The sequence below is a fragment of the Oryctolagus cuniculus genome, chromosome 12 (assembly GCF_964237555.1).
Source record: "Oryctolagus cuniculus chromosome 12, mOryCun1.1, whole genome shotgun sequence".
Lineage (NCBI taxonomy): Eukaryota > Metazoa > Chordata > Mammalia > Lagomorpha > Leporidae > Oryctolagus > Oryctolagus cuniculus.
In genome coordinates, this window is record NC_091443.1 from 58356204 (window position 1) to 58382256 (window position 26053).

Genomic DNA, 26053 nt, shown 5'->3' on the forward strand with positions numbered 1-26053 from the left:
TGAAAAATAAGTTCATTCAGATGATAGTTTCCCAAGCCAACATTAAAGAAACATTATTATTTAATCTTATTATTTTTGAATAGATCAATGGAGTTGACTGTTTTCATATTTGTGGACAGACTGAACATTAAATTAGCGCTACATCCCTTAGGGGAGGAGAATGGTAGAAGACATAAATCATGTTAAAATACTTCGAAAGTTTATGGGGGTATATATATATATGTGTGTGTGTGTGTGTGTGTGTGTGCATGTGTGTGTGCACGTGTGTATGTTTGTTTGTATTTAAATCATACGAATATTTTTGGCTAAGAACTGGACTCTATTGAACAAAGAGAAAAAAGATCCCTTAACACAAATTTTTTCTTAATATATTACAGTATTCCTTCTATTAGCTCCTGATCTGTATTATAAGTGAGATGAATTATGATGAGTTAAAAGAAATTAAAGGGGCTTAGTAAATCAAATAAGGAAAACCTGAATATAATTCTTCCCTCAATATTTTACTACAAATTATTTTTCTGCACACTGTTAAAGAGTTTTCTTATGTGTGATGTAAGGACAGGAAAAAGTAATAATGTAACATTTATTATTTAGGTAAACATAACATTTAGTTCTACAGGCCATGTAGAATATCCTATCTATATATGATTTGGATATAATCATTTATTTTACACTCATTCACATTCTTAAAACACAGATACTTTGAAAACATAGGACAATTTAATGTTCTCTTACACATTTTCTACTCGAACACGCTGATAGTCGGAAAGTATAGCACCTACTGATACCCCTTCTACTTCTTCTTTTTCCTGAAGATAAAGGAAAGAAATGCAACTTTAAAAATAAACAAATACAAGGCTCTTCATCACGTTATGAATTCAGAGATCTACTGTGTCTCATCTAGGAAACTACCTTGAAACATACTAATATACTGAAAATATGATTCATACTCAGGAAAATATAAACAAGCATATTTAAATCATCTTAACAGTAGGAAAAATAATTATTCTTTCACTTAAAATTTGAATAATCAGAGACCTTTTTCCATGGAGACTAGCAAAGACTTAGGCAGCACTTCCAAAATATTTTCACACTTGACATATTTTTAAAAACTCACTCATGTTCGATGGAAACTTTTGTGAAATTTCTATTTAAAGAAAATATTTTCCCAGATCGAGTAACTTCTTTTTTTAAATTAGGCAATGGCATAGATAGATAAGGGAACACAGTGATTTTTATCTTTATCTTACAATAAGATGATGGATATAGATACATCAAGAAAGCAGAGATGGTACAGGTATTATCTCAATAACCATATAGCATAGTAGATAAAGAATTCTATCACAGGAAGGAAGCAATGAATTATTATCAACATAGTAACAAAGTACATCAGCAATATATTCAGCACAGTCCCATAAGGACAAGAACTAGTCTGACCAGCATACTCATTAATGACCTAGATGAGAATGTAAACTCAAGTATGACAAAATTTACAGATGACACAAAGCTAGTATGGATTAAAAAGCAAAGAAGGAAAGATCAATCAAGCACATGGATGGATATGGACAACTTAGGGATTTGGAAGGACAGGTCTAAGCTGAGATTAAATGTAAAGAAGTATAAGATCCTTGATTTAAAGAATTATAATATACAATATAGAAATAAACTAGGGAACTGTTATCTAGAAAATAGATATGAAGAAATTGACTGGTGGTTAATTACTAACAACAAACTGAATATACATTCTCTGAATGATATAACAGAAAATCCATTCTAGCATACAAATAGGGGTAGTTTGACTTCCTCCTTTCCAATTTGTATCCCTTTGATTTTTTTTCTTTTTTTAAAGGATTTTTGTTTATTCTTTTTTAAAGATTTTATTTAAGTTATACATTTCATGTATTTTATATATACAGATTCAGGAACACACTGATAGTTCCCATCCTACCCTCCCTCCTGCGCACACTCCAACTCTCCTTCTTTATCCCTCTCCTACTCCTGCTCCTCATTTTTACAAAGATCTATTATCAGTTTACTTAATGATCAGAAGATTAACCCTACCCTCAGTAAAGAGTTCAACAAATAGTATGAAGAAGAAAACAATGTTCCTCAACAGTAGAGCCCAGGGCTGTAAACAGTCAAATTTCAAAATGTCCATTTCACTCCAATACATTACATTTTAGGTAGTCTGTTAGTTATCCCAGATCAGGGGAAACATATGATATCCATCTTTGATTTTTTTCCTTGCCTAGTGGCTCTGATTAAAACTTCCAGGACTATATAGAATAGCAATGGTGTGAGTGGGCATTCTTGTCTCGTTCTGGATATTAGTGGGAATGCTCCAACCATTCTCTATTCAATGAGATGCAGGCTGTGGGTTTGTCTTAAATTGCCTTAATTGTGTTGAGGAATGTCTTTCTATATTCAATTTGCTTGAGGATTTCTTCATGGAAGGATATTATATTTTATCAAATGCTTTCTCTGCATCTATTGACATAATCACATGGTTTTTGTTCTTCAGGTTGTTAAATGTATTACATTCATTGATTTGTGAATGTTGAACCATCTCTGCATACAAGGGACACAAACTGGAAAAGAGAAAGTCAAACTATCCCTTTTTGCAAATGACATGATTCTATATATAGGGGATCCAAAAGACTCCATAAGGAGACTATTAAAACTGAAAAGAGTCTTTTTTTTTTTTTTTTTTTGGAAGAGCGGCAGGATATAAAATTAACAGAAAAATCAAAAGTTTTGTACACACAGACAAGGCTATCGTTAAGAAATAACTTCTAACATCAATTCCATTCACAATAGCTGAAAAAAATTTAAATACCTTAGAATAAAATTAACCAAGGATGTCAAGATCTCCATGATAAAATTATAAAACATTAAATAGAAGATACAAAAAATTGGAAAAATCTTCCATGTTCATGAATTAGAAAAATCAGTATCATCAAAATGCCCATACTAGTAAAAGCAATTTACAGATATAATGTGATCCCAACCAAAATACCAAAGACATTCTTCTCAGATATAGAAAAAACAATGCTAAAATTCATATGGAAACACTGGAGACCCCCAATAGCTAAAGCAATCTTATATAACAAAAAACAGTCAGAAGTACCACAATACCAGATTTTAAGACATATTATAGAGCAGTTATCATCAAAACAGCCAGGTACTGACACAAACACATATGGATAGACCAATACAACAGACTAGAAACTCCAGAAATCAATCCATTCATCTATAACCAACTTAAGTTTTACTAAGGAGCTAAAACCAACCCCTGGAGCAAGGACAGTCTTTTCAACAAATGATGCTATGAAAAATAGATCCATGTGCAGGAGTATGAAACAAGACTCCTACCTTACACCTCACACAAAAATCCACTCAAAATGGATCAAAGACCTAAATCTATGACCTGATACCATCAAATTACCAGAGGACATTGGGGAAACTCTGCAAGCCATTGGCATAGACAAAGATTTCTTGGAAAAGACCCCAGAAGCACAGGAAATACAATCAAAATTGACAAATGGGGTTACATCAAGCTGAGAAGATTCTGTACTGCCAAAGAAACACTCAACAAAATGAAGAGGCAACCAAGAGAATAGGAGAAAATATCTGCAATCTATGCAACTTATTTAGGATTAATATCCAGAATGTATACAGAGCTCAAGAAATTCAACAACAAACAATTAAGAAATGGGAAAAGGACTTGAACAGGCATTTTTCAAAAGAGGAGATTTAAATGGCCAATACACACATGAAAAGATGCTCAGGAACATTAGCCACCAGGGAAGTGCAAATCAAAACCACAATGAGGTTTCACCTCACCCTAGTTAGAATGGCTCTCATACAGAAATCAACAAACAAATATGAGGATGTGGGGGAAAAAAAAAGTACCCTAATCCACTATTGGTGGGAACGTAAACTGGTACAGCCATTGTGGAAGACAGTTGGGAGATACCTAAGAAATATGAAAATAGACCTAATATATGACTCAGCCTTCCCACGCCGGGAATTTACCCAAATGAACGAAATCAGCATATGAAAGAGTTATCTGTTTCCCCATATTTATTTCAGCTCAATTTCCAATAGCTAAAATAGAAAATCAACTGTTGACTGGAAAAAGAAATTATGGTATACATACACTAAGAAATACTATACAGCAGTAAAAAAAAAAAGAAATCATGTCATTTGCAACAATATTAATGAAATGGGAAACCATTACACTTGATGAAATAAACCAGTTCAAAAACACAAATACCATATGTTCTCCCTGATCTGTGGAAACTAACAGAGTACCTAAAAGGTAATGTGAAGAAATGAAATTGAGACTTTGAGATGTCATGGTTTTTAACAGCTCTTGTCTCAACTGTTGAGTAACATCGTTTTTTTTTTTTCTTCATAATATTTGTTGTAATTTATACTTAGTGTAGGTTACTCTTACGAGTATAAAGTTAGCTGAAAAATAGACCTTTAAAAAATAAGAATGAGAATAGGAGAAGGAGGAGGAAGAAGGGTGGGAGCCAGAGCAAAAAGGAGGGGAGGGTGGAAAGTATCAGTATGTTCCTGAATCTGTATATATGAAATACATGAAATTTGTGTGTTTTAAATAAATTTTTTAAAAGAACTAAGTATAATAAGTGACATAAATATATAAAGAATACAATGGACTAAAGGAGTGAATTCTTATCTGGAAGATGATTATTAGGAAGTATTCAGTTTTTAAAAAATTATGTATTAAATATTAAATAATCAGAAATGTTGATCCATATCCTTCTAGCCCACAAGGAAACAGATACATAATAGTAGTAGTTCCTGTTACTGTCTGCCAACATCCTCCTTTAAATAGCATTTATGTATAAAATCCAATAGTTTTCCAAAGACAGTAATATAAATGATTTATTAACCAAGATTTCTACATTATCCTATTTGTTGATCTTCTTTTTGTAGTGTAAGGTATGCCTGAATATTAAACAATCAATAAGGACCTAATATACTGTGATTTCTATTCTAATCACTAAAACAGGTATAAACATGGGCTTGTCTGTAAAAGTTTATAGCCTAGATTTAAAGATTTATTAAAGACTTCTCTTAAAATGAGAGTACTAAAGGATCAAGAGTATATACATATAAGGATAGAGATGAAATTCTGCTATGCAAAGTACCCAATGCTGTGCTGTCATTCATGTGCAAAGCACCCTTACTGCAACTAAGAGAGACTGGGATGATGAAGGCATTAACCATATGGTAACAATGATAGCTAAGGGAAAAGGTAGAAAGGCATAAATCTAGACCACATTAGACTCTGTTCGCTCAATATTCACTTGTCTCAATACTGAAAAGTTGGTTAACAAAGCAACCAATATAAGTTGAAAACAAGCTATCTGATTTATAAATGACTACTAGGCCTACTTTTTCTCAAGATAAGAAGATATGCAGCGTACATTTAACAGAGATATTATTTTCTTTGAAAAATACGTGTTACCAGTATTATTCTGTTAATAAGTTCCTGCCTATTGAGAAAAAAAAAAGATCTGCTGAATTTAAAGTGCTTTTCATCTGAAAGGCATTCTAACATTTTTTTAATATGAACCATTCATTAGAAAAACACACATGCATTATAGCTCTGAATGCCTCTATTTGGACTTCTGGCAACATGTCATTACTAAATAAGAAATATTTGAGAATGCCAATGATGTTCTACGGCCTAGCTAACTAAACAAGAGATTTATATGGATAGTAAAACATTAGACACTTTCCCTTTAGACTTTTAATTCTTCACTTTGGTATAATTACACAATTCCATGCTAATAAAAGCAGCTACAGAAATTAATGCTATTTCATACAAAATAATTAGGAAAATTACACCTTAGAAATTCAAGTAATATATTCAACTATATAACTAAACATTGTGCTTGACTTATTAAAAAAGCTATTGTTTGTCTTAGCATCATCAATATACCAAATTTCTAAAATGGGAAATGATCACCATCTGGAGTGTTTCCATTAAACTGAGCTCATGACAGAATATTAGGTCACTAATTTGTAGCATTATCATCTCCCTTTGTGGGCATTTTCAATTAAAAAGGGCAAAATGTGTCAAGGCAGAAAATGAAATGACAAAGCAATCTCAGATCATCATAATTTGTCAGTTGTTTCCACTTAAAAACTGACAATGTATTATTTTGCTTTGAGTGTCTTATTTGCAATAGTATGAACTTACCCCAGACCAAATTCAACCTCTGCATGAAACTACAAAAAATCTATAACCACAGCTGCTTTTGTTTGTTGAGTTTCTCCAAGACATTCATTTTGCCAAAAATATAACTTGGCATTTTGAAAATTTCTGTGAAATACTTTAACTATAGAAAGAAAAATTAATAAGCAAAGGAATAAATTATTCAATTGTTAGATAAAGCAGCACTGAAAAAGTACTCATTCCTAAGGAGCCCAGTTTGGTAGTGTTTTATTTGGTGAGAAACTGTTTTCTGAAATAATTTCTTAGGATGCTAATAAGAAAATTAAATAAAATTCAACTTATAAAAACGGGATTATACTGTTCTAAAAGCTATTCTTAAACCAGCACTACTAAGAAAAAACAACTTATGTAAAATTCTATCTGCAATAGAACCACACTGAAATGTGTTTATATCTGATCAATTATTTAAACTATCTTGTCATTGGATATAAGTAAGGATATTAGTTAAAGTTCACCATGCTTTAACATTTACTCAATCTGTTTATCCAAGAAACTATCTGCAAATCAGAGTGCTTGTCATTTAACACCATGCATTATATTATCTGATCATTCTAACAGTTCTCTAGGGAGCCTTTAGTATCTTCATTTTATAGGTGAGGAAACTGAGGTAAAGAAATACTACATACTTTGTTCAAGGTCACTCAGTAATACATTAAAGAGGCAGAATTATGAGTCAGGTAAAAAAGACTCAGAACTATTACTGAGCTGACTCTCCATGGTAAGTAGGCAACAAACTATCCCAGCTCCTGCCTCACAGCTCTTCCTTAATTATCTGGAGATGTTGAGCCTCATAAAAACCATTACAGTCACATCTCTCTCATAATATAACAGATTTCTCCATTATCTGTCTATCCTCATCTACTATTCTCCCGTACTCACTCCACTGCAGGAGGCAAGAAAAGCCTCTGGAGTGAGCTCAACACAGGGAAGCTGAGATTTGAGCACAATTGTCAAGAACCAAACCCGTGTGTTACCCTAGTGGCAAGTATTATCAAGAGATTGTGTATCGAATAACAGAAAAAGAAAAATGAGCAAAGAAAAAAATGGTAAGCACTGAGGAAGGTTAACACTAGTGGAAATGGAGCAGTTAGCCGAAGATGAGACTTAAGAGCTAGGCAGAAGTTACAACATGAAAAGCACTGTATATCACACTTTTAGTCCACAGTAAAATAAATTACATTATGTTCTAATTAGGAAGGAAGGAAGCCAGGAAGCCAGGGAGGAAGGAAAGCAATATTTACTATGAGGCTTTTCAGCATGATAACATCATCACTGGATTAACTTCATATTTTTGTTAAATATACATAACATAAAAAAAACAATTTTAAGTGTATGGTTGAGTGACATTAAATACATTAAACTGTTATTCAACTGGATTTAGACTTTACAAAATTATGTGTATTCATGATTTTCATCATAAACGTCTAAAGGTAGAAGCAAAATAACTATGTAGGAGACTCCTTAAAAAATCTAAGAAGTGATAAAAGGCTTAACTAAGGCAGTGGTTATGACAAGAAGAAGGCAGATTCATGATACATTTAGAAGGAATGAACAACACATTTTGGTGATACATAACTCAGAAAGGAAACCAAATGAACAGCAGTGGCATTGATTTGATGAGATAAAGATGAATTTGGGGAAGAAGATGATGGGTACCATTTGGATATTGAGTGTTATGTGTCTTTTGGCCATTCAAGGAGAAGTATAAAGGAAATACCTGGGAACAGAGCTCAAAAAACAGGCACAATGGGGTGATAGAAATGAAGATAACAGGTAGCTGGAGTCAAGGGGAAGAGATGAGATAAAATGTTGAAGAAATGTAGACTTAAAGGAGTGAGTGAAGAAAGAAGCCCTGAAGAACCATAACACTTACTATGTGGGTAAACAAAGATGAGTCTTAAATGTAAGGACACAGGCTCAAATGAAAAATTAGGAGGTAGGGATATCACAGAAGTCAAGGTCAAAGAGGTTTTAAAAATAAAGGAGAGCCTACAGTACCAATAATCACAAAGAAGTAAAGGGAGGGTTAAAAAAAAAAGGATTGTTTTGTGTGTGTGTGTGTGTGTATGTGTGTGTGTGTGTTGTATGTGCAGTGGCAGGAAGGAGATAATGAAAAGTGTCCAATGAATTCGGTTATTATTAAGTTGACAAAAGAACTTTCAATAAACTGATTCTGAAGATGAGTAAACTGAAACAGGGAAAGAAAATGGAAGATGAGAAAAAATAAATATAAATAAATATGTCAAAAACATATGCTATAAAGAGAGGTGGTGTAACTGGAGGATGAAATATCAAGGAGAATGTACCATGTCTAGTATTAAAACAAGTGACATGATGTGTACAAGCTTACAAAACATGCTGTGGCACCACCATGGAAAGAATCTCATATACCATTTCCTAATTCAGTCTTACTTTGTATCAATACAGAGTAACATCATCCAGTTTAAAAATAACAAAGATATAGGCCAGTGCCCCGGCTCACTAGGCTAATCCTCCGCCTTGCGGCGCCGGCACACCGGGTTCTAGTCCCGGTTGGGGCGCCGCATTCTGTCCCGGTTGCCCCTCTTCCAGGCCAGCTCTCTGCTGTGGCCAGGGAGTGCAGTGGAGGATGGCCCAAGTGCTTGGGCCCTGCACCCCATGGGAGACCAGGATAAGTACCTGGCTCCTGCCATCAGATCAGTGCGGTGCGACGGCCGCAGCGCGCCGGCCACGGCGGCTATTGGAGGGTGAACCAACGGCAAAGGAAGACCTTTCTCTCTGTCTCTCTCTCTCACTGTCCACTCTGCCTGTCAAAATAAATAAATAAATAAAATAACAAAGATATGAGAAAATGTATTTTTTGTAAAATAATAATGGTCTATATATATTCTAGCATTATTAAGCTGAATATCTGCAAAAATCATCTTTATTTATGAGGTAAAGCCTAACTTTCCAGTCTTCATGTGAGTACAGAGAACAATATATTAATTTGCTGAGCAGTAAATCCATTAAGTATGCAATTGACTAAGTAGGAAATTGTAAGAATGCCTGTGAATTAGAGTCAAATTTCTCAGGTGTTTGTACTATATGTATGCCATATCCAGCAATAAAATATTGTTTTGGTTTTAAAAAATTATCTAGCCTTATAATATTTAAAATTCTTGTATTCATTTGTGTTCATTTGATATGAAAAGCAAAGACAGATACATCTTTCATCTGTGGCTCAGTCCCCAAATACCTGCAAGCGCCAGGGCTAAGCCAGGTTAGCCTGGAACTCAATCTAGATTTCCTAAGTGGGTGGCAGGGACACAACCGCTTGAGTCTTCACCATCTGATGCCTCTCAAGGTACATACTGGTGAGCAGCTGGAACCAGAAGTGGAGCCAAGACTCAAACTCAGACACCGTGATGATATACAAACATCTCAAGCAGTGTCTTAACTAGGTCAAATAACTGCCCTACTTTCACAGTCTTTAAAAGCATTATATGGCCACCAAAATTAAAAAAAAAAAACATTTTTAATTATGAACAATAACTCTACCCTCCAACAGAAACTTTTTAAAAAGTTTAGGCCTGTCCTTTAAAAAAATCATCAAACTATTTTAATCTTAATTACTACAGAAGCTACTATGGTCAAAAGAATACATGACATCTACTATGGTTAAGAAGCAATGAAAGAAATTATTTTTAAAAACAGGGAAATAAAAGATCTTAACAAAAACACTGTTTTATATGATATCCAGTAAATAATCTTGTATGAATCTCTTAATTCTCATAAGCTGAGTATCTTAATAAAATACAAATGACAAAACCTAGTTCATAAGGTTGCACTGGCCAACTGATGCAATATATGGGGAAGTGCCTAAATAATCATAAAGGGCAATAAAAAGATCACTTGCTTCTTTTTATTATCCTTAATTCCCTCATTTCTCTATTCTTCTGTCGCTAGCATCACCTAAGATCAAAATGTACAAAAATCAAATTCCCTCCCTTCTCTGTGAGTGCTTTATCTGATTCCAGAGACTTTGAGAGGTTATGGGGGGAAAAGCTGCTATAATCCAAAAGTTGTACTTTGGAAATTTATATTTATTAAATAAAAGTTGAAAAAAAATGAAAATAATAGTTTAGATCAAATACAACATAATTATGTTAAAACATATCCAATTTCATGTACCTTATAAACATAAATGTGTACTAAAAATTGCTTGACTGGGGCAGGCATTGTGGTACAACAGGTTAAGCCATTGCTTGGGTACTTGCACTTCCTCTCTATGCAATGGTTTGAGTCCTGGCTGCTCCGTTTCTTATCCAGCTTCCTGTTGATGTATCTAAGGAGGAGATGGATGATGGTTCAAGTGCATCTACCCCTGTCACTCATGGGGGAAACCAAGATGGAAGTTCCAAACTCCTGGCTTTGGCCTGGCCAAGCCCTGACTTTTGCAGACATCTAGGGAGTGAATGCGCAGATGGAACATATCTCTTGCTCTCACTCTCAATTTCTCTCTCTCTCTCTCTGCCTTTCAAATAGATGAAAATAAATACTTTTTTAGAGTTGCTTTAGACTTCAATAAATAAAAAATGTAATTTAATAAAAATTCTGGATGTCTTTTTCAAAGGAAAATGGGGAAGAAAAACAGGAAACTAGACTGGTACATCAACTTAGAAAGACTAAAACAGAATTACAGTGGTTATCTATTAAAATTACAAATTTTAATACTCATTCCCATGGTCCCACAGTCCACATAAAAAGTTATATATTCACAAACATAAAATGGAATTAGCACCAGGATATTCATGGTTAAAGCAAATGACTGGGAAAAAACTAAATGCCAATCTGAAGGGCAGTGATTCAAGAAATGGTAATATATACGAACAATGACATATGACCATTAAAAATCAGAAGGCTCTTTATTGGAATAATCTTTAAGATTTATTATTAAATGAAAGAGCAGAGGACAGAACACTATGTGTATGTGGATGTGGATTTTTTTAAAATTTGATTATTCATTTGTAGGAAAGAGTGAATGACAGAGAGAGATTTTTCCATTTTCTGGCACACTCCCTCGATAGTCCCAATAGCCAGGTCTGGGTCAGGCCAAAGTCAGGGGCCAGAAACTATCCTGGACTCCCACATGATTATTTGGGGCCCAAATATTTGGGACATGTTCCTCTGCCTTACCAAATGCATTATCAGGAAGCTGCACTGGGAGCAGAGTAGTCAAGACTTGAACTGGCAACCTGATACAGGTTGCTATTGACAAAAATGGCAGCTTAATTTGCTGCAACACAACACCCATGCGTGGGTGTGTGAGTTTGCTTTAACTGACATGGAATATTTTGAAAAGGAAATACAAGAAATTAACAACATTGCTTGGATTCAAAGGGGAAAAAACTGAGTAGGTGAGGAAGAAGGCATACCTCTGAAATTTAAAATTTTGAACCAGATGAATGTACTACTTATTCTGTAATTAAGTAAAATTAACAGCAACGTGAACAACAGAAAAACCTTCGAAAGATCTTTGACCACAGTAAATTTGTCAGGAAACTGATTTCTAATCCAAGTTAATTTTCTCCTCTCTTTAAGAAAGTGAAAAATTCAAGGGAAAAATTTCCACTAGCTCTTATATGAATCTTACCATGTGAACTGCAATTAATAACTACAGAGTCACAGGGTTTCAAAACTTCAGGATTGCCGCATAAACATACATAATTACACAAAGAAGCAGCAAATATTGAGGGCCAGTTATCTTTTTCACCTTTTTTTTTTGCCCTTCATAAACTCAGAACAAAACAAAAACATCAGTTTCAAGAATTCTTTCACAGTTAACCCATCTAGCATGCATCTGATTAGGTTAATTCGGTAAAAACACAGGTCTACTGCCAATTTTTTTAGGTAGCTCATTTTTTAGTTATTAGTTTTAGAATCTATGATAAAAAAGAATCCTAGAAACTCACCAAATAGAATTTTCTCAAATTATATTTGAGTTCTGTGCAAATTTAATAAGAATTTTTAAATGTCTATAATCAGTTATTAATAAACCAGCCTTATCTAAGCAATGAATATCAGCTCCATGATTGCACCAAAAAGCATTAAATACATGAAAATGTCTATTCAGAAGATCTTTGATATAGAGAGTTGAAACTTAAAGGCTAAGTCCTAAAAAGGGTATTAGAATGTTGCCCTCGGCCGGCGCCGTGGCTCACTTGGCTAATCCTCCGCCTGTGGCGCCGGCAACCCGGGTTCTAGTCCCGGTTGGGGTGCCAGATTCTGTCCCAGTTGCTCCTCTTCCAGTCCAGCTCTCTGCTGTGGCCCGGGAAGGCAGTGGAGGATGGCCCAGGTCCTTGGGCCCTGCACCTGCATGGGAGACCAGGAGAAGCACCTGGCTCCTGGCTTCGGATCGGTGCAGCGCGCCAGCCATAGCAGCCATCTGGGGGGTGAACCAACGGAAGGAAGACCTTTCTCTCTGTCTGTCTCTCTCTCTCTAACTCTGCCTGTCAAAAAAAAAAAAAAAAAAAAGAGAGAGAGAAAGAATGTTGCCCTCATGCTACCTGCAAACTATTGCACTTGAGTTTAAAAAGTTTAAAAGCTGTCACACCTTCATTTCATTCCTATTTCAGGTTTCACTTCTTGCATCTGGATAATGAAGAACTATACCACTGCAGACACAGTGGTCTTTACAAGTCTTCTTTCTTTCCATGTTAAACTGCATATACATCCAAGAGATCAAGAGATCACTGATGGGATTTTCTGGGTTCAGGATCACTTATCACATGTTGGGCAGATCTAGAAATAAATCCGAAGATCAGAAACATTTTCAGAAGTTGTAGAGATCAATGTGTATTTAGCTTCTCTGAACTATCCCTGCAATTAAATTCAAAAGTTAGAAAATCAGAGACCTAATCAGAGCCAGTATTCCAAATATGCCAAGACTGAGCACTAAGATGACCAACCAACCATCTGGGGACAATTAAAAAGATTCCCATGTTAGTGTAAACACATTGGTTAAGTTGAATTGTGTATTTCTTTGTTCAAGCATTTAGCATTTGTGGTCAATTACAAAAAAGCTGACTTTTCTCAGTTGCTAAAGAAACTGGTGATTTTAATGTTCCTTTGAAGTATAGTTTGTATTCTGTCACAGTTGTATGAAGTTAACATTTTAACATCATTAGTTTCTACATAAGGCACCAGAGAGACCAGAAATTAATGTAAAAATAGCTGAATTTAAAAAAAAAGGTAACACATGGCAGATGAAAAATAGTAATAGTAAATATAAAAATAAATTAAGCTGAGAAGAATGTTAAAAAGCTATATAAGTCACGGTCTGTCCTCAACCAGCTTACATGTAGCTCGGGAAAAGTCAATAGAAAATAAATACAAAACAGTAAATGAAAAGAATGATAAAATTTTACAGAACAAAACATCAGGACATCACTGTGACCAGCTACAAAGTGTAGAGAAGAAATGAAAGGGAAAGACTGAAGACAAGAAGTTTGCTAAGTTTTTAATAAAAAATATTTAAAAAATATAAAGCCAATTTATAACAATATTTGAAATGACCTATAAAAATAGAAAATGTTTTCAACTGATTGAAGTCCCGTAATAGAAACAACATCTTACTGGATACACATTTCTGACCCAATGACTGGCTGTGAGTCCATAACCAAGTTCCTAACTTCTCTGGATGTCAGTTCCCTCACAGGGAAATAAGAGGCTTAGATTTCTCTGCATGCCTATTATTTTGGTACTGAGCTTTGAGATAAGAAAATGTGGACGTGCTTGAAGTTAGGATGATGAATAATAGGTAAGCTGAAAAGTTAATTTTGACTCAGCTCTGATGTGTTAATTCAATTTAATGAATAGTGTCCTCACTTTTTGTAAGCCTGTTAGCAAAGAAATAACTATAAATAAAAGCTAGCAGTGACTTAGTTCCAAAATACCATAAAACCATCATTTAAAAACAATTTAGTAATTATAATTTTAAAAAGTTCCATAAAAGCATAAAAGGTCTGCTTTTTCTTCTTGAAAATTTCAGATTATCGCTACTATATTATATTCAATCTATAGAGAAAAACAACATAAATTGCACTGAAACTTCTTGATTACAAAGTCATCAAGATCTACCATACGGAATGATGCAGAAGTGAAACTTCCTTAAAACAAGGTCCTATAATTATTCATCAAGTGCGAAACAGATTTTAGACTGAATTCTAATTGCTAGTAACAACATGTATTATAAATTCTGAAGTATTTATTTAATCTTCAGAACATTCATCAAATTCAAAGGGAACACTAAATGTTGAGAAAAAAAACCTAAAACTATGTATAAAAGGTTATATATATTTCTAGTTAATAAAGCTTTTTGTTTTTATAACATTTTCTTTCCATGGAAACTATATAACTTTCCTGATATAAAAGTAAAAACAATATGAGACTTTCAAAAGCTAAACAAATACATTTGTGTATTATGACAAAAGACATTTAGAAATGGAATAATACTTTATTATATCTATGAAGATAAGACTTCTTAATTAAGGGTTTTGTTTTTCATACAAGCTGAAATGATTATATTATTTTAGTTTTTAATGTTCTGTGCATGTTATTAGTGAAAGTGAGGAAAGAATCCTAGAGGCTTACTGGTAGCTTAAAATGTATGATTATAAAATAACTATATATCAAAATACAATATTTTGCCTGAATTATACAAAAGTTCAAATAAATCCTTTTTAAGATATTCTTTGTTGTTTTATGAAGGGATCTTTTAGAGGAGTAGGTTTTCTCTTAAAAATTAACTGAGAGTTATATTATGAATGTTAAGAGCTAATTACAAACATAGGTGCTCCAAAGTGTCTGTAGCATCTGTCCACTCCATCAACTTGGCATATTCATTCTTTAGAGTGGTGCCATCACACACGTGGATAGTGGTGATGCACTGGCTCCCAGTAGGTGTATTACTTTCACAGGTCAGACAATTGTAATACTTTATCAACCTACAGTAATAGTGATTTTATTCATTTAGAATCATCATTTTCTTGGCATAGCTTAAAATGAGTTCTTCTAAACATTCATGGTGATTTCATTTTCTATCTCTAAAATGTTTTAACTGGACAACTAATCAATTGTTTAAATTGGTGTGACTACATGGGCTTTCTTCAATTTCACATTCTCACTTCTTATCCAGCCATCTTAGGGTTCAGCAAAAAGAAAATTAGTGATAATGCTTTCAATTTAATTAGTATATTACATGCACTGTAATTATTAGCGGGAAATGTTATATTAATGAATGTAAAAGTTAGCAGTAAATTACCTTGTAGCTATTATCAATTTCCCAAGCTACTGCTCCTTAAGATAACCCTCTCCCTATGGTCCTTCCGGTAATTTTTCTTTGCCTGATAAACATGATGATTAAATAGCACACAGAGCAAACCTTTGATACTTTTTAAATTAAATCCATGCCCAGCCTAAGGGCTGTGTCTGATTTCAACTAAATGTGTCAGTTAATCAGATAAAAAATTATCAGTAACTCAAAGAAACAGCAGCCTTAGGCTTCATCAGAGCCAGAGAAAGCTGAACAAAATAAGACATTCAGACAATATCACATTATGTGTAAAGGTTACTGATAAGCCTATAACTGAACAGAACTGCTTACCACTGTAACAATGTTTGGAAAGAAATTTTATATTTAACATTCAAAGAATCCTTAAAATTTTAAAGAAAAAAATTGAATTTAGAAGAAAGGTTAGGAATATTGTATACACATACACAAATCCATGTGAAAAAAACAAAAGCACTAACTGAATTGAGAAACAGAACAAAAATTGAGGTTTTACTGAAAAAGAACCTATAACTACCAATACTGCCTCTACAAGAATACTTCAACATGTATACCAACTAAATATTGAATACTTTCTTAAAGAAAGGTGTATATAATTGAAAAATCATTTAGCCATACAGTATACTTAGTGCCTCAAATGAACTCCACAAATTCAACATTTTAAAAAAAATCCATGGTAGTCTGAACTATAGCAAGATCCTAAATTAATTAACAAAGTACATCATTTTTTAACCTGTAACAATGAGCATCAACAGGCATCCGCAGTATTACTAGTTAAAATAATACACATTATCAAGGGCCTGATTATTTTAATAAGAGGATTTAAAAGCTTTTATAGTTATTAGATAGGAAAGCAAACCCTTAAACTTGCAGAGCATATTATGATTTTCAAAGAATTTTCAGATTCCTAATTAAGATTGCTTTAAGTACAGAAGAAGGCTATTAGATACAATTGAAAGAAAGAAGCTAAATCTGAAAAGAACAGAAAATTATCTTTGAATGATGTAACAGGCAGTAGCTATGAAAAATTCATTTATAAAGGAGAATGGGAATCCCAAACCCTCTGACAAAGACAATTTCAAATTAATACCTCATCATTTTTATTCTTCTCTTCTACTCTGATCACATAATTTATTCAACTAGAACAAGAATATCATTCCTCTTCACCAAATGCAACTTTTCAGTAAGTAGAACTGTGACAGAAGGAGAACTGGGCCAATTCTACATACATATAAGCTGCTAAATATCAGTGATCCATGCAAACAAATCCAATAATCTGAAATTTACAACCCATTTATGGATTTAGGACCACTGCATCTTAAAATTTTGATTCTCAATACATTGAAAAGCTTAATACAGACCCTTTGAAGTCACTGGTGTAGTAAAGGATTATCTGAAGTGCAGAGAAAGTGCTTTGGCTTTCTCAGTTGCTAGCAGAGGCAAGGTATACTTTTTAGGAAATGCTTGTGACAACAGGATCCACTGAAGACTAACCCTGGTAAAACCAGGTTAACATCTTTTCAAGACTTCTACACATTGCAGAGTTCATCAAAGAAAAACAAAGAAATTATCTGAGGACTATAGAATGAAAAGCCAACATCTTGCTGCCTTTAGCAATCTCCAGGGCTTTTTTGTCTCCTCTCATGCCACAAGGTTCAATGGTTAATCCCTGCTAACTTTGACACTTACATGTCTCACATTAGTGGTCACAAGACTGTTTCTTTTAACTCTCCACAACTTCAAATGCATATCAGTGTTAATATGTTATTTAACTAAAAGTATAATATATAAGTATTAAAAAATTAATCAAAAATTATCAAAACCATTTTGATGAGACTGTAATTACAGCATAGGATTATTCTCTAAAAGTAACGAAGAAATATAAGAACAAGTCATTTATTAAAATGACATATTTACTATTGGATTATAAATATAATTTACTACTTTTCACATATATCTTCCTGAATAGTAGTAGCTTGAATGTTCCCTCCAAAACTCATGTAAATTTAATTGCCAATGTAAAGCTTTTGGGAGGCAGGGCATTTTAGAGGTGTTCAGTGCTGGATTGGGATAGTTACTGCAAGTTCAAGTTGTTAAAAAATGAGTTCAGCTTATACAACAAAAACAGAGTCAAAGGCATCACAATACCAGATTTAAGACATACTACAAGTCAGTTATAATCAAAACAGCCTATACTGGTACAAAAACAGGTAGATAGACTGATTGAAGAGAAAAGAAATGCCAGAAATCAACCCAAGCATCTATAACCAACTTATATTTGACCAAGGAGCTAAAACCAACCCCTGGAGTAAGGACAGTCTCTTCAACAAACATCAAAGCAATAATCATCAACAATTGTCAACATTATTTAAAAAAGAAATAATCCAACAGCATGAATATATATTTCATGATAGAAGAACATCTGTATTGTTTTAAAATAATCAAACCTGAATCTTATCAACTTCAAGAACTGCACTAACAACTTCTTGCAATGATGGAAATGTTCTATCTGTGCTATCCAATACGGTAATTAGCAGCCACATAATGGATAGTCAACAGTTGCAATGTGGCTAGTTAGACAAAGGAACTAATTTTTAAACACCACTTAATTTCAATGAATTAAATTTTTATGTAGTGTTATTTGACACAGAAGAGTTCTCAAATCCACTGGTTCACTCCTAAATCCCTGCAACAGCTGAGGCTGGGCCACATCAAAGCCAGAAATCAGGAGCTCAATCTGAATCTCCAACAAGTGTAACAGGGATCCAAGTACATAGGGGCAGGCCTTTGATTTAGTGATTAAGATACCATCAAAAAGCCTGCATGCCCTATTGGAATGCATATTGGTTCATATTCCAGCTCACACCCAATTCCGGGTTCTTGCTAATGCGTACCTAGGGAGGCAGAAGGTTATGGCTCTAGTACTTGGATCTCCACAATCATGTGGAAGATCTGGATTAAGTTCCAACTTGTTTCAACCTGGAGACATCTCTGTCTGGCTATGCATCTGTCTTTCTCTTTCTCTGACTAAAGTAGATTATTTCTTTTTTAAAAAAAAAGGTAAATTCACAGAATTTAATTTTATATAACAACGTTTGGTTATAATGGCTACTATATTGGAGAGTACCTTTATATCTGAATACCAAATTAGAGGACATCAGAGAACAAAGCATCCATTTCACTAAACTCTGGGGATTTAAATGTCAGTTAAAATCTCTACTGGACAAGCAAATAGCTTATTCCACCCTGATTCACCCTTCAAAAAAAAAAAAAAAAAGAGAGAGAGAGAAAAAAACATATACAATAGAGCTTAATCAATTGAAACAGATAAAACTTATTTAGATCCTAATTCAAACTAAAAATACTGTCAAAACAACAATAAAAGATATTTACCAAAAATCTGGAGATCTGAACACTGACTGGGGATGTAATGAATTGGGAATTATTGTGGCAGCAGGTGTTTGGTGCAGCTGTTAAGCCATGGCTGGGACAGTTGTATTCCATTTTGGAATGCCTAGGTCTGCATCTTGGCTCTGTTTCCAATTCCAGTTCCTGTTAATGTGTATCTAGGGAGGCAAAAATTGGTGGCTCAAGGAACTGGGCCCCCTCCCCACTATGGGAGACCTAGATTAAGTTTCTGGTTCCTGGTGACAGCCTGGTCCAGCAATGGATATTGTGGGCATCTGGGGAGTGAACAAACAGATGGGAGATCTCTCTCTCTCTCTCTCTCTCTCTCTCCTCCTCCTCCTCCAACCCACCCTCACCCCCTATTGTTCCTCTCTGTCACTCTGCCTTTCAAATAAGTAAATTTAAAAAAGAATTTTTTAACAGAATTACTGTGGATTGTTTTAATAGATTATGATACTGTCAATATGCTCAAAAAATTTATTACCCACAAATAGATGCTGAAATATTTCTAAATGAAATATAATGGCTGAGGATTTGCCTCAAAATACCAATGGAGGAAGGGAAATAAGAAGATATATAAATTAAACAAGATGGGTTATGACTTAATTATAGAGGGCTAATAGGTATATATTGCCATTATATTACCTTATCTTCTTCTAAAAATGTTTATTCTTTTTTAAAAGAAAAAAAGTAAATAATGAAAGGTTAAAAAAGAACATAAGGCAGAAATTCAGTATATTGTCATCTCAGAAGTAATTATATACCTGAAAAAACTGTCACAACAACCATCTCAGTGATCTGAAGAATGGCCAAAGGTATATACCGATGTAAGAATGGTTATAAATGAAAATTGCATAACTTGGGAGTCTGTGGGATTCTTTCTTGTCTGATTCTGCCTCTATAATCAAGGTGGGGCAAGCTATGAAAACCATGTTCTACTGGCTGAGAAGGTTGGCTGGATGTGGTCTGAAACAGGAAAAATCCATACAGGTAGAAGCATTGTCAGTAACAACTGTGATCTCCTTGGCAAATGAGCTGAAAATACCAATGACTCTGCTAGTTTGGGGCTACAGTCCTGGCTGAGTCAAGCAATGAACCTTCACACTAGTAAGAATCTAACAGGGATATCAGAAAACAAAAACGAGACAGCAAAGAATAAATTCATAAGCACCACACAGATTTGCTGGAAGCACCAGAGAGGTCAAGCCAGCAACGTATCTCCAGCTGACCATAAATGAGAAAGAGAGCAAGAGAGAGAGAGAGAGAGACAGACAGACAGAGAGACAGAAAGAGACAGAGAGAGGGAGAGGGGGAGAGAGAGAGAGAGAGAGAGAGAGAAAGAAAGCTCCTGGCTCCGGATCAGCACAGCTCTGGCCATTGTGGCTAATTGGGGAGTGAACCAATGGATGGAAGACCTCTCTCTCTGTGTAACTCTGACTTTCAAGTAAATAAATAGATCTTTAAAAAAAAAAAAAAAAACAGAGAACAAAAGGAGGAAACTTTTATGACTTTATTACTAACCATTTACAATGTAATATAAAACCATAATAATCAAGATAATAGTACTGGCGTAGGAGTAGTTATATAGCTCAATGGAACAGAAATGAAAATCTAGAAATAAACCTTTGCATTTATGGCCAACTGCTCCTAACAAAATCTCCAAACAGTTCAATGGAGAAAGGGATAGTGTATCAGTCTGCTTTGGTTATTTTAACTAAAATAACTGAGAGCAGCTATTTAGAAAGGAGGAAGGTTTATTTCATTTTACATGAGGTTCACAGTCCAAAATTGGGTGACTCCATTACTCCAGCCTCTGATAAGGATGGTGAATGGTGGAACACACATAGAGGCATGACCACACCCTGAGCCAGGAAGCATGATCTTATTCCATATTCATGTATCTCTCTTTATGAAGCCATCATGATTTGATCATTAAATACAACCCTAGTAACCTACCTCAATCCAATAACCTTCTGAAGTTCCTACCATGACATAATCAGGCCAACCTCTACCCATAATCCATTAATTGTGAAAAATAAGACTTTGGGTCTTAAATATCTAGAGTTTGGGGAGCTAAATCCTGGTCAATCCATACTTTTCCTACAAGTGATACCGCTATAGCTGTATATCCATATGCAACATGATGAATTTGAACCTTTAACTCACAACAACAAAAAAAAACTAAAAATACATCATAAAGATAACAGTTAAAACTATAAAACAGCTGCAAAAAATAGAAGAAAATCTTAAGGGCCATGGGTTAGAAAACACTAAAAATGCAATCTGCAGTTTAAAAAAAAAAAACAAATTAGACTTCATCAAAATTTTAAAAATTTGATTTCTAAAAATATTGTTAAGATAAACAAGAATAGTGTCTGCAAATACTAGCTGATAGAATCAAAAAGGGAGAGAATGATCCAACATGGGAAGTGAGATACACAGCAGACCCACAGAATGGCAGATGTCCTAAACAGCACTCTGGCCTCAGAATCGGCCCTTAAGGCATGCGGATCCGGCTGAAAAGCCCTTGAGAGTATTTCAGGCATGGAAAGCCAAGACACTCTGGGGAAAAAAAAAAAAAAAAACACTTAAATGAAAGATCTCCACGAGTGATATCCCAGTGGAAAGAACGGGTCATCAAAGAAGGAGGTACCTTTCTCTGAAGGGAGGAGAGAACTTCCACTTTGACTACGACCTTGTCTAAATATGATCAGAGTCGGTGAACTCAGGGGGCTTCCATAGCCTTGGCAGCTCATGACAAGAGCCTAGGGTGATTACTGATGCCATAAACAAGAGTGTCAATTTGTTAAGTCAACAACAGGAGTCACTGTGCACTTACTCCTCATGTAGGATCTTTGTCCTTAGTGTGCTGTACATTGAGATTTAATGCTATAACTAGTACTCAAACAGTATTTTTCACTTTATGTTTCTGTGTGGGAGCAAACTGTTGAAATCTTTACTTAATGTATGCTAAACTGATCTTCTGTAGATAAAGAGAATCGAAAATGAATCTTGATGTGAATGGAAGGGGAGAGGGAGTGGGAAAGGGGAGGGTTGCGGGTGGGAGGGACGTTATGGGGGGGAAGCCATTGTAACCCATAAACTGTACTTTGGAAATTTATATTCATTAAATAAAAGTTAAAAAAAATGAAAAACCATGGACTGAGAAAAAATATGTGCAAATCATGTATCTGATAAAATACCTATATAGAGAATATACAGGCAGTCCTTGGCTTATGATGGTATGACATTTTTTTTTATTTTACATTGGTAAAAATGCAATATGAATTCAGTATAAACCTTGTTTTGAATTTTGATTTCTTCCCAGTCTAGTCATATGTGTGACAACACTCAAAATGCTGGACTACAGCAGCAAGCAAGCAAGAGTTTCCAGTCAGCTACATGAACTCAAGGAAGAATAACTCATATTTTATAATGTACTGTGTTACTAAGCTATTATGTTCATTAGGTTAGCTGTATGAAACGCATTTTCAATTCAATGTATTTTCAACTGAACTAGCGTTTATTAGGTTCTAACCTCACTGTAAGTTAAGGAGTAACTGTGTAAAGAATTCTCACTCAAGATACCAGATTTCAAGATATACTACTGAACAACTATAACCAAAACAGTGTGCGAATAGCATAAAAACCACAGATGGATCAATGGAAAAGAATATAGACACGAAAAATTAATCCATGCATCTATAGCCACTTGATCTTGGACAACAGTGCCAAAAACACACATTGGAGAAAAGACAGTCTACTTTAGCAAATACTGATAGGAAAACTGTGTATAAAAATATAGATTTAATCTCTCTGTAACTCTGCCTTTCAAAATAAATAATCTTTAAAAAAAAAAAAGAACTACAGAAAGTGAGGGAGAGGGAGAGAGAGACAGAGACAGACACAGAGACTATAAGAGAGATCTTCCATCTGCCATCTGCTGATTCACTCCTCAGATGGCCACATGGCCAGATCTTGGCAAGGCCAAAGCCAAGAGCCAGGAGCTTCTTTCAGGTCTCCCTTATGGGTGGCAGGGGCCCAAGAACTTGGGCCAACTTCCACTGATTTCCCCAGGCCATTAGCAAGGAACTGGATCCAAAGTGGAGCATCCGGGACACAAGCTAGTACCCATATAAGATACTGGCATTGAAAGCAGTAGCTTTACCTACTGCCACAATGCCAGTCACAAATGGCAATACATTAAACTAAGAAGCTTCTGCAAAAGAAGCAATCAACAGTGAAGAGATGAACAAGAGAATTGGAGAAAATATTTGCAAATTATGTATCTGATAGAGGATTAATATCCACAATATGTAAGGAACTAAAAAAACTTCAATAACAACAACAACAAAAACCTAAAAACTCAATTAAGATATAAACAAATGGGACTGGGATTTGGCACAGTGGTTAAGATACCACTTGTCATGACTGTATCCCATACTGGAATGCACAGGTTCAAGTCCTGTGTTTCCAATTCCGGCTTCTTTCTAATTCACAGGTGGTGGCTCAAGTAGTTTGTTCCCTGCCACCCACATGGAATATCTGGATTGAGTTTCTAATTCCTGCTGCCTAGCCAGCCCCAACTGTTGCAGGTATTTGGGAGTGAACCAGAGGTTGGGGGTTCTCTGTCTGCCTCTCCTTCTGCATTTCAAACAAATAAAATTTTAAAAAGAATTAAAAAGGGGGCTGGCGCCTTGGCTCATTTGGTTAATCCTCTGCCTGCAGTGCCGGCATCCCATATGGGTGCCGGGTTCTAGTCCCAGTTGCTTCTCTTCCAGTCCAGCTCTCTGCTGTGGCCTGGGAGGGCAGTGGAGGGCTTGGGAGGCCAGGAAGAAGCACCTGGCTCATGGTTTCGGATTGGCGCAGAGCTGGCTGTAGCGGCCATTTGGGGAGTGAGCCAATGGAAGGAAGACCTTTCTCTCTCTCACTGTCTGTCTCTCTCACTGTTTTACTACCTGTCAAATAAATAAATAAAAAGAATTAAAAGAAGTGTGGAAATTATATAGACATTTTTCAAAAGAAGAAATATAAATGGCCAGCAAATACATGAAAAAATGCTCAATATCACTAGCCATCAGGAAAATACAAACCAAAACCACTGTGAAGTATCATCACTCCAGGTCAGAACGGATGTTACCAAAAAAGTAAAAATTAACAAATGCTGGTGAGGATGCAGAGAAAAGACAGCCTTTATACACCGATGGTGAGAATGCTAATTAGTATACATTATGGAAAACAGTAAGTATTTCCTCAAGAAACTTAAACAGATGTACCATATGACCCAACTATTATAATTCTTGATATATTGCCAAAGGAAATAAAAATAGGCATGAAAGAGTTAACTGTGCTAACATGTATATAACAGCACTATTCACAACAGCCAAGATATGGAATCAATCTAGATGTCCATTGATATAGAAACAGATAATGAAGATGGTATACACATACACACACACACACACACACACTCACAAAATGGAACATTATTAAGGCATAAAAAGAATGAAATACTAATATTGGCAGCAAAAAGGATGAAACTAAAAATTATTACATTATGTAAAATAAGCCAGACACAGAAAGGCAAAATACCACATTCTCAATTAGATATGGAAGTTTAAAAAAAGTCAATCTAAACTTACAATAGTGATTATTAGAGAAAGGGAAGGGAAGCGGGGGGGCAGATAAAGGGAAATTGGATAATGATACCAAAATACAGAACAAGTTCTAGTTCACAATATTGCACAATATGCTGTATAAAAACTGGAAGAAAGGAGTCAGTAGGTGCCAAACACAAAAAAGATAAGGAAATGGAAAGGATAGTTGCCTGGTTTAATTGGTTTATCCTCTGCATATGTGTTGAAATATTGCATTGTACTCCATAAATATGTCTAAGTATTGCAGGTTAATAAAAATGTTTTAAAATAAATTTATTTAAAAATAAAGGAATTCCCACATGAGTAGGAATACTAAAATTGAGCAAAAGAATGTGATATTACACAAAAAGAGATGAATATCTAATAAGCACAGAATAGATGCTCAGCATCTTTAGTCTTCAGAGAAATGCAAAGTAAAACCTCAGAGATATATCAATACACACTCGCCAGATTGTCTGTAATTGAAAAAAAAAATCCTTGACAATAACAAGGGGTGACAAGACAGAAACCAAAACTTTCATTCATTGCAAGTAGAAAATAAAAAGCAGTTTGGTAGTCTCCTAAAAAGTTAAGTATAAATTTACCATACAACTCAGCAGATATACTCCCATATATTTCAAATGATTTCTAGATATTTTGTAAGACTTAATACAATGTAAATTATATGTAAATAATTATCACACTGTACTATCTGGGGACTAAAAGGAAAGCTGTAAATGTTCAATAAAGATATAAATTTTTTACTTACTTAAGGTATACTAAGCTGATCTTCTGTATATTAAGATAATCGAAAATGAATCTTGATGTGAATGGAAGGGGAGAGGGAGTGGGAAAGGGGAGGGTTGTGGGTGGGAGGGACGGTATGGGGGGGGAAGCCATTGCAACACATGAGTCGTACTTTGGAAATTTATATTCATTAAATAAAAGATAAAAAAAAAGATATAAATTTTTTACAAAATATTTTCATTCAGCAGTTGGTTGAACCCCTTGTTACCAAACCTATAGATACAGATGGCCAATTATATATTAATAATTTTCGAATCTGGATATATTAGTGACTTCTATGGTTTAAATATGGCTTGCCCCACCAAAACTCATGCTGAGGTTTGGTTCCCAATGTAATGGTGTTGAGAGGCAGTGAGGCCTTTAAGCGGTGATCTGGGATCATAAGCAGTCCCACACCATGAATGGATTAATAGTTTTTCCACAGGAATGGCTTAGCCATGGAAGTTCACCTCTCTTTTACTCTCTTCTACTTTTTTTCTGTGAGTTGAGGCAGCACGTGACTTTCGCCAGAAGCTGAGCAGATGTGGCCACCTGCTCCTGGACTTCTAACCTCTAAAATGCTACGATAAATAAGCCCCTTTTCTTTACAAATTACCTAGTTTCAGATGCTCTGTTACA

The 26053-nt window shown here is 34.8% G+C and overlaps 1 protein-coding gene across 5 annotated transcripts in view; it reads right to left on the reverse strand.

The window, feature by feature from the left end:
• The window catches only part of DPH6 (diphthamine biosynthesis 6), a 232300-nt gene that overhangs the window by 134054 nt on the left and 72193 nt on the right, over positions 1-26053 (reverse strand). For all 5 annotated transcript variants that reach the window (XM_002717996.5, XM_070053968.1, XM_051822558.2 and 2 more), the window contains one exon: positions 736-809. In XM_002717996.5, the coding sequence (XP_002718042.1) occupies positions 736-809 (74 nt within the window). The remainder of the gene's footprint in view (positions 1-735; positions 810-26053) is intronic.